Raw genomic sequence first — 12275 nt, 5'->3', positions numbered from 1 at the left:
ATGTGATGGATGAAGTGAAAAACATCTTGCTCTGCCATGCACAGCTTGTGAAACCAGTAAAAACCCTTAGAGACTTTTTAATTATTAATGATTGGCCAGGCTGCACTGATGGTGCACAGGGAGAGGACGAGGCTGTTTTGGCGCTCCGATGTATCTGTGCTGTAAGTTTAGGACACATTTGACCAAATGGTGAGAAGACTGGTGAGAATTGGTTGGGGGTTAAGGGTGGTGGGAGGGGAATGATTCGGTGGGTAAAGGTTCTGGTTTTGCTGCCAAGGCTCTGCGTGGGAGTGCGCGCACGCATGCTATCGGTGCTTTGGGTAGGGCAGGTTATTTGTGGAAGGAGCGAGAGGTTGTTCATGTGTGTCCTGGGCCAGTTGTTGGTTGCATTTGGCAAATATTCTGAAGACCTGTGATTTGAATGGTGCTGCAGTCAACCCTTCGGAATGAGTGTTGGGCAGCTGGTGAGTATCTGTGTAGTTATTCGATGATAACAATGTCCTCCCGGGGTTAAAGGGCGACTATGTTTGCAAGCGGCTGCCGCACAATCCCAGCTCTTCCGAAGAGTGCCAGCTTGCTTGCAGGATTTAACAAACTGCTGTTGCTTATTTTGGTTTGTACTCTCGAACTGCTGGTACTCTTTTATTACCGGCTTGCTCGAGCTCTCTTTGTTTTTTATTAAAACCCTCCTGAATAATGTGTACTCTGTTTTGGATTTTGTCCCCTACCAACTGATAACTGCTTTGTTTTGTTTTTTCCCTCCGTCTCTCCCACCACCACCTTGCATTACAAACCCAAGAATAACAGCTACACCCCTATGTCGGATCCTTACATGGCCAGCTACTACGGTCCCTCTATGGGATTTCCGTCTTACTCTTTGGGAACTGAAGCTGCTTGGTCCACTGGGGGCGACCCACCAATCCCCTATCTTGCACACCCCTATGGCCAGACCCTAACCAATGGTGAAACGCACCCTCACTACCTGGCTGAGGCCAGTTTCCTGGGACAGACCAGCTTGGGCAGCGCGCACACTTACCTTGGGCAACATGCAAGTCCATTTGGTTTTTTCCCTGGGGGTCCTGACTTTGCTGCATGGGCAGGGCCAGGGGCAGTAGCAGCTGCTGCTGCTGCAGCTGTGACGACAACTGCTGGACAAGCACAAGGACAGAACACGACGCAAGTTGGCTCTGGCTCATATAGTAATAGTTATGTGTACCCCCCGAGCTCATTAGGAGGTGCTGTACTTGAGCCCCAGACACCTTTTTCTGGTGATGCACTGAATAAAGCACCAGGAACTTTAGGCTTTGAACACAATGTGGCCACGATCAAGCTTGGGACTCAGCAAGCTTCTGCTCCTGGGGTGGATGTTTCTAAAACAGTGGGAGCACCTCTTGTGAGCTCTGTATTCTCAGTTGGTGCAGCTCCACTATCTACCATCTCCACAGCAGCGGTTGTTCCAGCACAGACAGTGCCACAGGCCAAACCTGCCTCATGGGCAGCTATTGCAAGTAAACCGGCCAAGCACCAGCCTAAGCAGCTTAAAGGTCGTGCCGGGCAAAATGGGGCAGTGCTGCCTCCGCCAATCCAGCACAGCATGGATATTGGGACTTGGGAAAATCGAGGTGTCCCTGGCAAACACCCGATGGGAGTCACCTCAGCTTCAGCAACATTACCCCCAACGACTGCACTTTCTACACAAACCCCACCTGCTGTTGCCAACAGCCATCTTGTGTCTGGACAACCAATAGTATTGGTATCAAACCATGCTGCACTCCCTCCACCTCAACACCATCACCACCACCAACAGCAGCAGCACCACCATCATCCACAGCATCAACCCGTACATCCTCATCAAAATCACCAATTGCAGCATCAGCAGCTGCAGCAGACTCCGCAAGTCCTGCAAGCCCAGAATCGCTGGGTGCCTCCACGCAGCCGCAACGTTCCTCCGATGGTCTCGTCAGATCCAAAGCAGATCCATGGTGCCCAGCCGGCACCGGCCTTGACTCCCGCTACAACCGTTCCTCACGCAACCACCGATAAACATCCCGTACTTGAGCAACTAAAGACGTCAAATGAATACAACCCACGCGAGTTTGACTGCAACCCTAGGAATGCACGTGTGTTCATTATCAAGAGCTATTCTGAGGACGATGTTCACCGCTCTATAAAGTACTCTATCTGGTGTAGTACGGAGCATGGCAATAAGCGGCTCGATGCCGCATTTCGTTCCCTGCAGGGCAAGGGCCCCGTGTACCTGCTTTTTTCCGTTAATGGCAGTGGGCACTTCTGTGGTGTGGCTGAGATGATGACGCCCGTGGACTATTCGACGTGCGCTGGTGTCTGGTACCAAGACAAATGGAAGGGAAAGTTTGAGGTAAGGCCTGCTTGTAGAATTTGCCTTGGTTTGTTCGCTTTTTCGCAGATTAGCAATCGGGAAGTTGGACTGCATTGGCCGAGTGTGTTCTCTTGCAAGTATTTTTTCATGAAATAGCTTTTAAAGTGTAATGTGCCATCTACATTCTGCATGGCTCTGATGCAGACAGTTCCAATACCTTCGTCCTCATCTTTATACTGATCTGCTGCTCATCAATTCTCCTCCCTACCACCTTTCCCTCATTATTATTTATTTATTTTATTTTTATTTTTATTGTTTTTTTATGCCACACCACTACCCTGTCCCTTAATTACTACCTATTTCAGAGTTTTTTTTCTTTTCTGTACAGCATGATGGTAAGTAGACTCTTTAAGACATATGTTCTTTGAGACGAGCTTTGAGACAACAATTCACTGTTTGTGTGTAGGTGATTAATGTGTAAGTCTAGATTTTTGTGTTGGGGGGGGGGGGGGGGGGACTTCTTTATTATTTTTGTGTTAATTACCTCTGACACCGAAGGTAGGTTTAGGTTATGTTTTCACCGCTGTCTGTCTGTTGGTCTGTGAACATGACATCTCAAAGTTATGGATGGATTTGGACGAAACTTGGTGGACTGATTGGGTTTGTGACAAGGAAGAATTGGCTCGATTTTGGTTGAGGTCTGAATCCAGATCCAGCCTATCAGTGGGATACAAAACGTAATGTGTTCAGCCTGGCAGAGGTAGGCACCCTGCAGTATCGTTGTAGTTCATTTAGTGCTTCCTCGTCGGTTTTTAAAAACTCCCTCAAATGATGCCCAAAGCCTTTTTTAACTTCAAGAATGATCATTTACCTTTCGACTTGTTTATAAATATAAAAAAAATGTTTTATAAAAAATAAAAAAGAGGATTTCCGGCCACATGTTTATGAAAACCGGTTGGTATGGGATAGGAAGTGTTTGGCCTGTACAAGCTGTGCCAAACAGGACGAAGGGGGTGGGGGAAAAGTGTGATGGATATAAATGTTTCACGTGTTGTGCACGAGGGGATGTTGTAATTATCTTGTTGCATGAGGGGACGCGGCAGGTCCTCGTCAGCTGGGGGAGGGTGTGGCAGTCCTCACGGGGAGCAGGAGGGTGCAACATTTATTGTGGGGCATGGGAGGATGTGGCGGCCTGAGAGGGTCTCGGGGTGGGGGTGGAGGCGGGCACGGCATGTCCTTGTGTGGCGTGAAAGGGCGTGGCGGTTCTCTTTGAGGCACGGGAAGGCATTGTGGGCACATGATTGCATGGCGATTCTTGGGCACTGGAGGGCTGTCTTCATGGGGCGTGTCAGTTCTCAGAGGGTGCGACCGTTCAGGCAGGGTGGTGGTGATGGGGGTGCATGGGCAGCACAATAATTCTTGTGGGGATGCAGCTGTCCCTGTTGGTCACGACAGGGTGCAGTGGTCCTCAGGCTTGGGAGGATGCGGGCTGGGTGTGGGAGAGCGCAATGGTACTGGGAGGAAGGGGGGGGGGCAGTTTCGCATGGGGGGGGGGGGGGGGGGGGGGGGGGGGAGGAGGGGAGGTCTGGCTGTCCTCATGGTATGCAGGGGTCCTGCGGTTCGGCGCCTCATCCGCGCCGGCAGGTATAAATTTTACGTGGGTTATCTGGAGTCTTGCAGTCCATGTAAAGCTTTGCTGAATTATTTTTTATTTATTCTTTGAGTGACAGCATTTGAGTCCTTCATGTCCAGTATATGAATGAATGAATGATCGTTTTAAGGCCATTTTCCCCGCTAGAGCGGGGGTTAGCCTTGCGGGCCCCATGACAATCATGGTTCCCTGTTTGAGGCAATGTTTTTATGGCCGGATGCCCTTCCTGACGCCAACCCTTGGTCGCGTTCTTACGATGCGCAGGGATACGGTGTACCTATTCTAAATCGGGGTACACACCGTGATCATTTATCCCAGCAAGCTGGTACTCAATTTGCCGACCTCGGAAGGATGACAGGCTGAGTCAACCCCCCTGGCGTTAATTCGGCGATCGACCGGGATTCGAACGCAGGATCCTAGGATCCCAAGCCGGCACCCTAACCGCTAAGCCAACACCAGGCTAAGCCATATGTCCAGTGGTGGTTTATTTTTGAGGAGACTGGACTGGGGTTTCTAAGGATTGCTGTTTCAAATCCAGGTGAAGGCAGCACTATGAAGGTTTTGGATTTAATATCTTCAGGAAATCAGTTGCTGTTGGTCTCGTTATAATTTCCACCGCATTATCATTGTACTTGGTTGCATCGACATACTCGTGGTTGCTGCCATCTAGACATCACTTGACCCTGCAACATACCTGGATGATTGATTGTATTTCATGTATTTAAATTTGTTTGAGAGCTTCAATGATTAAATCTACAATGTTTGGAATCTCAGTTGGGTGCACAGAGGGAATTATCTCTTTTTGAGGTGTTGGCCACCAGTTTATGGCTTGAACTGAAACACATAGGATTGTTACATTAGTGAACAGGATTATTGTCCCCCGTCGCACAGCATAGCGAAAGGGGGACTATGGCTTTCCCCTCCGTCCGTGTGTCCGTCCGTCTGTCCGTCCATGCGTGTGTGCGGGCGTGCGTGCATAAGCGAAGGACCGCATTCAAATTTGGTGTGTGGGTGCAACCTACGTCAAAATCCAAGATGGCCACCGCCATGTATGTCTGATGCCATGCATGTCTGAACCTTGAGATGAATATCTTGAAAAATAAGCGAAGTACCAACTTCTAATCTGGTGTGTGGGTGTATCCAGGCATAAGGAAGAACGCTATTGAAAATTTGGTCGCCTCGTCAAAATACAAGATGGCCACCACCATATATATGTCTGAACCTTGTGAGCGAAATATCGCGAAAAATAAGCGAAGTACCAACTTCTAATCTGGCGTGTGGGTGTATCGAGGCACAAGGAAGAACGCTGTTTAAAATTGGGTCGCCACGTCAAAATCCAAGATGGCCGCTGCCATGTATGTCTGAACCTTGTGAGATGAATATCTTGAAAAATAAGCGAAGTACCAACTTCTAATTTGGTGTGTGGGTGTATCGGCATAAGGAAGAACGCTATTGAAAATTGGGTCGCCACATCAAAATCCAAGATGGCCGCCACCATATATATGTCTGAACCTTGTGAGCGAAATATCTTGAAAAATAAGCGAAGTACCAACTTCTAATCTGGTGTGTGGGTGTATCTAGGCACAAGCAAGAACGCTCTTTAAAATTGGGTCGCCACGTCAAAATCCAAGATGGCCACCGCCATGTATGTCTGAACCTTGTGAGATGAATATCTTGAAAAATAAGTGAAGTACCAACTTCTAATCTGGTGTGTGGGTGTATCTAAGCACAAGCAAGAACGCTGTTTAAAATTGGGTCGCCACGTCAAAATCCAAGATGGCCGCCTCCATGTATGTCTGAACCTTGTGAGCGAAATATCATATCGTAGCATGTTTTCTGCATCTTCCACTTTGTGAACTCACATCACTTCACCGACGGGGGACCTAGGCGTAACGCTTGTGAGTAATTAAATTTATATATGTGGGAAAATTACATGCCCAGACCAGGAACTGAACCCAGGTCCTCTGGTGAACTGTACCAGTGCTCTGCCATCTGAGCTATCTGGGCGACCCTGACTGAGCATGCAAGCTTTGTCCCCGACTGAGCAAGGGACAAATCAATTTCCGCTATTATGAACACCACTGGGGGCGTAGTGAAACAATTCAATTACATTATTGAACAGGATTATGAATAATTAAATTGATATATGTGTGAAAATTACACGCCAAGAGCTGGGCTGAATTACACATCTGGGCATGTAATTTTCCCACATATATCAATTTAACATAGGATATTGCACAGCCCTTCAGTCACACAGGCCCTATGGATTGGGTCTTAGACATGGCTCCTCAATTATTGTCAATTTGCATGTTTATATTTTATCTTCATCTATATATTAAAGTAGCAGCAGTTTTCTGTCCATCTATTTCTCTTTCCGCGCATTGGTTGGACAGCTGGCGTGACTCCACCCACAATGACGTCATTAGTACGAAGGCTGACTCCACCCACCGGCATTTTGATTTTCATGCAAACATATTCACAATCGCCATGCCCTACTTCAAACTGCAAAACATAAGCTTCTTGGAGCATGCGAGGCAGTCCTTCATTGCTTATACACCGTACAAAAAAATGGAGGGTTTTATGCGGAACAGTTGTTGCTTTTCTAATGCAGCTGCGGGTTGGGAGGGGTCAGGGTAGGGCAGGGGTTCAAATGGGAATGAACAGTCGACCCAAATTAGCTTCTAAATGAAGAGTACTTTGGAGTTGTCATCCTTCTCTGTTGATCTCCAAAAATATTTTCTTAACAATGCCGCACAGTTTTCATAACGATGTGCTGATGCATCACAAAAGTTGCTCTTTGGTTTACTGTAGTCCTTTTGACCGCCGTGAGGATTGGCCGCAGCACATGTTCAAAGCGACGTTAAGCAATTGGTTCATTCTGTGTCTGGCAGTCAGTGATCGAGAAATGATTTCATTTCAATTGAATTTTATATTTTGAATACTGGGAACTTGAATCGGAACATGAATGGGAACACGAACTTGCGGTTTAGCAGTAATTTGGCTCTGAATTTGGCAAGTTGTATGAAGTCTTTCCTCAAGTGTGCATTTTCACTCACGGCATTTTCTCCAGTCTGTCAGTGTGGCAGCCATACAAATTTGAAAATCATTCCAAACGGGAAACATAGTGATCTCGGGATGTTATAAAGGACACAAACAACAGGCACGAATAACCAATTTAACATGTTAAATAAGATGGTGGAGGGGAGGGGGGGGGGGGGATGGTGGTGCATCAACGGCGTTAATTCAATAGTTTGTTTTTTCTACTCCCTTTGATACTTTTAAAATTTCAATTGAATTGTGTGTTTGAACACGAGACCACGCGCACGTGGTCCTTCTGGCGAAACTGCCAAAATATAGAAATCCCTGCTTGCCTCCACTTATTTGTTCCTCTTTTTTCCCACCTATGGAACAAACTCCCTCACTCTCTTCAATCCCACTCCTCCCTCCAGGTCTTTAAAACAGCTGTTCACCACCATCTCTTATCTTCCCCCATCCAAAACCTTGATCTCTTCTGCCACCGTTAATTCACCCCAGATCAACTTTTTTTTGAAATACCGACTTCTTTCTGCAATTTCTAGTAGTGTCCATGTGTTTTACACCTCTCCCACCCCCTGCCTTTCCATGCCTCCCCCCCCCCACCCCCCAAGCCCTCTCCCTCCCCCAGATCTCCAGATGTCCCTGTTCTCTGCTGTTGTACTTGCGTGCTTCCCTCTCTCTCCCCATCTTGTCTCCCGCTCCCTTTATTGTATGTTTTGTGTGTCGGTTTTTTTTTGTGATTGATGTTAGCTCTTAAGATTCTTGTATACAAAAGCCTCGATCTTGTGTACAATAAAAAATAAATAAATAAATCTTTCCCTCCCTAGAGTTTACTTCTGGGTCTATCTTGTCCACCTTGTGAGTCCTCCCCTACACTCATTCCTTCCCACAATCCTTATTTGTCTAAGTCTCCTTCTATAAAACCATGATCTTTTCTACCCTCATTAACCCCACCTGTACACTAATCATTCCAAATTTCCAGCTTTTCTTTCTGTATCCATATTAGCCACTCTATGCATCCTCTTCTGTCCCCCATTCCTCTCCACACTCTGTTTATCTCCCTCTATCTTATCATTCAACCCTGCTGTTGTAGTTTCCCCCTTCTCTCCTGTTCCTTTTGATCTGTTGCATCCTGGTCCGTTCTATGTCCTAGCTTTTCCATGAGCCTCGACCTAGTATCCAAAAAAGAAAAAAACGCATCTCATTGGAGCATCCGGTGTGTACCCCGGTTTAGAATAGATACACCGTATCCCTGCGTGTCGTAAGAGGCGACTAAAAGGGTTGGCGTCAGGAAGGGCATCCGGCCATAAAAACATTGCCTCAAAAAGAGAACCATGGGTAATGAACGTAGAGCAGCAACGAAGGCTGGAAAGGGTGGAAATGCGAATGGTTCGGTGGATGTGTGGAGAGGAAGACAAATGATGAATTGCGAAAGATGATGGGAATAGAGCCTGTGATTGATGCTGTGAAGAGAAACAGGTTGAGATGGTTTGGTCATGTGTTGAGGAAGGATGAAAGTGACTGGTTGAGAAGAGTGATGGAAATGAATGTAGAAGGAAGTAGAGGACGGGGAAGACCGAGAAAGACTTGGCTAAAGATGGTGGAAGAAGAAATGCGGGCAAGGGGGTTAACAAGGAGAGATGCAGAAAATAGGGCAAAATGGAGAAGATTGTCATGGGGACCGCAAGGCTAACCCCTGCTCTAGCAGGGAAAATGGCCTGAAAATGCATGTTGTATTGGAGCATGTTCCGTTTGACCCACCAGCTTCCTGTGTTTACCATCGTGCCTGTTCATCAAAATTCACGAACAAAGCCAATATGTCTGACAGTTGTCAGTAATTTGGCAAAATTGTATGCCATCTCGACCAATCAAATTTGCCATTCGTGCTGTCAGGGCGGGCAAACTTCGAGATTATTTTCTTCCAATAAACTGTTTTCAATGAAGTCCCATGTCATTTTTCTTCAGACTGCGTGGGATAAGGTGTTCTATGAACTCGCTGGTTCCCTGTGTGTGAATCCTTTACTTTTTTAAACAGCAGGAAGATGGAGTAAAATCCAAATTTGGCAGTGCCGGAGCTAAAAACAAATTGGAAATGGGAATTATGAATAAACACGTTTAACCTTTGACCTCTGTTAATAATGGTCATCTGCCATCTGCTTGGAAATCAGCCAACATCACCGCTTTGCACAAAAAAGGTGCAAAAACAGATCCTAGCAACTACAGACCAATCAGCCTTCTCCCAATTATCAACAGTCATGAAATCCATCATTGCTTCAGATATGAAATCTTTCCTCTTCTCTATTTGGCTTGATCTCTGACCATCAATTTGGTTTCAGACCTGGTCACTCTACTCTGGACATGCTGCTTCTGCTTTATCAACAATGGATGGAGGTCCTCAACGCCAAACAGGAAATTAGAGCTGTCTCCCTTGACATTTCACGTGCCTTAGATACGGTCTGGCACCCCGCTCTGCTCACCAAACTCTCCTCCTTTGGTATCCATGGAAATCTCCACACATGGCTGGCGGACTTCCTCTCTAGTCGTAGTCAACGTATGGCCCTGAATGTGTTTCTCTCATCTCCTCTTCCTGTTCAGGCTGGAGTTCCCCAAGGCAGTGTTCTGGGCCCTGTGCTTTTTCTGGTCTTTATCAATGATCTCTCTGACTCTCTTGAAAATCCTTTCTATCTCTTTGCTGACGACTCTACTCTCTGTCGCTCCATTCCTCATCCCTCAGATCGGCAGTCTGCAGCCTCCTCACTCTCTGCAGACCTGGACAAAATCACAGTCTGGGCAAACAAGTGGAACATGTCTTTCAATCCTGACAAATCTCACACTCTTACGATGTCTCCGAAAAGACCGACTGGACAACCCTCTCATCCACTTTCTGAATAATCCTCTCCAAGAAGTTCTGTCACTCAAGCTTTTGGGTCTCACTATCTGCCATGATCTTTCCTGGGAAAACCACATTTCAAATCTGGTCTCCAAAGCCAGTCGCCGACTGGGCATCCTCCGTCGTGCGAAGTCCTTCCTTGGCACACCTGAGCTCCTCACCACTTACAAGGGTTTCATCCGCAGCTCTATGGAATACTGCTCTCCCCTCTGGTCTGGTGCTCCTGCCTCACACCTAGCTCGCCTTCACGCTGTTGAAACCAAAGCGTTCAGAATCATTGGAATCTCCCGCGATGAAGCTAACTCCAAGGGCCTTTCACTCACTCACCGCAGGCAGGTTGGTGGTCTTTCCGTCTTCTACCGACTCCTCTCGGCCTTGCCCCCACCCCCCCCCCCCCCCCAGCTCTCTCTCTGGGCTCTGTCCCCCAAATATTCCTACAGGTCGCACAAGATCTGCCTGCAACCCTCTTATGGTTAAACTGCCAAAATCAAGACTTTCTGCTCACCTTCACTCCTTCATTCCTCTTTTCTCCCGCCTCTGGAACATACTCCCTCACTCTCTTCAATCCCACTCCACCCTCCAGGTCTTTAAAACAGCTGTTCACCACCATCTCTTATCTTCCCCCATCCAAAACCTTGATCTTTTCTACCCCCGCTAATTTCACCCAAAATCCTACTTTTTTTTTTTTTTTTTTGAAATTCCAACTTCTGTCCTGGAAGTCTTTGGTCCCCTTGTGTTTTATACCTCTCCCCCCCCCCCCCTTCCCACGCCTCCTCCCCCCAAGCCCTCTCCCTCCCACTCTTCTCCCTGCTCTCAAATGTTGTGTTTGTGTGCTTCCCCTTCTCTCCCCATCTTGTCTTTCGCTCCCTCTTTTTATATATTTTGTTTGTCTGGTTGATTTGTTTGTGAAATAAATGTTAGCTCTTTCACGAGCCTCGATTCAGTATATAAAAAAAAAAAACGAAAAAAAAAAAACAAAAAAAAAAGAAGTACAATGTATTCGCTTATCCTCTGTATCGGAAGCAAAGTATATCCAATAATCTTTGGCTTACCACTTTGATGGAATATTTACCATCTGCTGATTCAAACGTTAAAACATCAATTCCTGCTCTCTATCATAACCCACCTCCTCGTTCAGGTCAAGTGGATCTATGTTAAGGATGTGCCCAACTCGCAGCTCCGCCACATTCGCCTGGAAAACAACGAGAACAAGCCGGTGACAAACTCGCGGGACACACAGGAAGTGCCCCTGGAGAAGGCCCGCCAGGTTTTGCGCATAATTGCTGGCTATCGGCATTCCACGTCCATCTTTGATGACTTTGCGCACTACGAAAAACGGCAGGAGGATGAAGAGAGCATGAAGAAGGTGAGCTGTGGATGCTTTTGACGTGTTTTTTTGTTTAGGGCTTCTATGGCGACGTTTTTTCCCTCCGCCGTCGAAGGTGGGTGGAGGTTATATTTTCACCGCTGTTTGTGTGTCTGTGAACAGGATATCGCGTGACGTTTTGGACGGATTCGGACGAAACTTGGTGGACAGGTTGGGTTTGTGACACAGAAGAATTGATTCAATTTCGCTAAAGATTCAAATTCGGATCCTGATCAGAGAATTTTATAGTGATTTTTCACCATTGAGTGATAAGGCCAAAAACGATGTATAGCACGGTATTTCAAAAAGTTATGGATGGATTCGGACGAAACTTGGTGGACAGGATGTGTGTGTGTTGAGGAAGAATTGATTTGAGTTTGGTGAACATCCGAATATGGATCTGGACACGACAATTATTTAATTTTTAAGTGATTTTTCACCATTGAGTGATAGGCCCAAAAACGATACATAGCACGATACCGAATTGTGAGATACAGAAATGAAAAAACGAGGTGTGTGTGTGGTGTGGTGTGGTGTGGTGTGTGGTGTGTGTGTGTAACTGCATGTGCAGGTGCAGCATCTAACTCAATATGTCGAAATGTCACACACGTCCATGCCCGTGGGATTCCCACGGGTGACCCCACTAGTTTCAAAAGGTTATGGACGGATTCCAACTAAACCTAGGTGGATGAGCTGGTTCGGTGACGAGAACAGACCAATTTGATTGTGGTTCAGATCCGAATCCAGATCCGGCCTATCAGTGGGATAGAAACCATAAACTGTTCAGCCTGGCGGAGGCATGCGCTCTACCGAGTGCCGTTATAGTTGTGTATGTACTAGTCTGTGCACATTATCTTTGGAAGACACGATGCTCTCTTTAAGATGATCATAAGATGCCTTCTCACTTGTTAATACACGATACACTCTGGAACATGGTTTTTAGTTATATTACTTGGAATATGTTATTCGGCTCGGGCTAATGTACTCACTCGCT

General features: G+C 46.7%; 1 protein-coding gene across 5 annotated transcripts in view; it reads left to right on the top strand.

Moving 5' to 3' along the window:
- The window catches only part of LOC137438837 (YTH domain-containing family protein 3), a 37364-nt gene that overhangs the window by 23798 nt on the left and 1291 nt on the right, over nt 1-12275 (top strand). For 3 of the 5 annotated variants that reach the window (XM_068134235.2, XM_068134234.2, XM_068134236.2), the window contains 2 exons: nt 800-2377; nt 11054-11281. In XM_068134235.2, coding sequence (XP_067990336.1) covers nt 800-2377; nt 11054-11281 — 1806 coding nt within the window. Of the gene's footprint in view, nt 1-97; nt 190-282; nt 465-799; nt 2378-11053; nt 11282-12275 lie in introns of those variants that run through there. The other 2 variants (XM_068134238.2, XM_068134237.2) reach the window with 2 other exon arrangements.

Source organism: Myxine glutinosa, chromosome 13, assembly GCF_964187855.1.
Source record: "Myxine glutinosa chromosome 13, kmMyxGlut1.1, whole genome shotgun sequence".
NCBI classification, from domain to species: Eukaryota; Metazoa; Chordata; class Myxini; order Myxiniformes; family Myxinidae; genus Myxine; species Myxine glutinosa.
The sequence above is the reverse complement of the archived record's forward strand: the minus strand, read 5'-3'. Positions and strand labels throughout refer to the sequence as shown.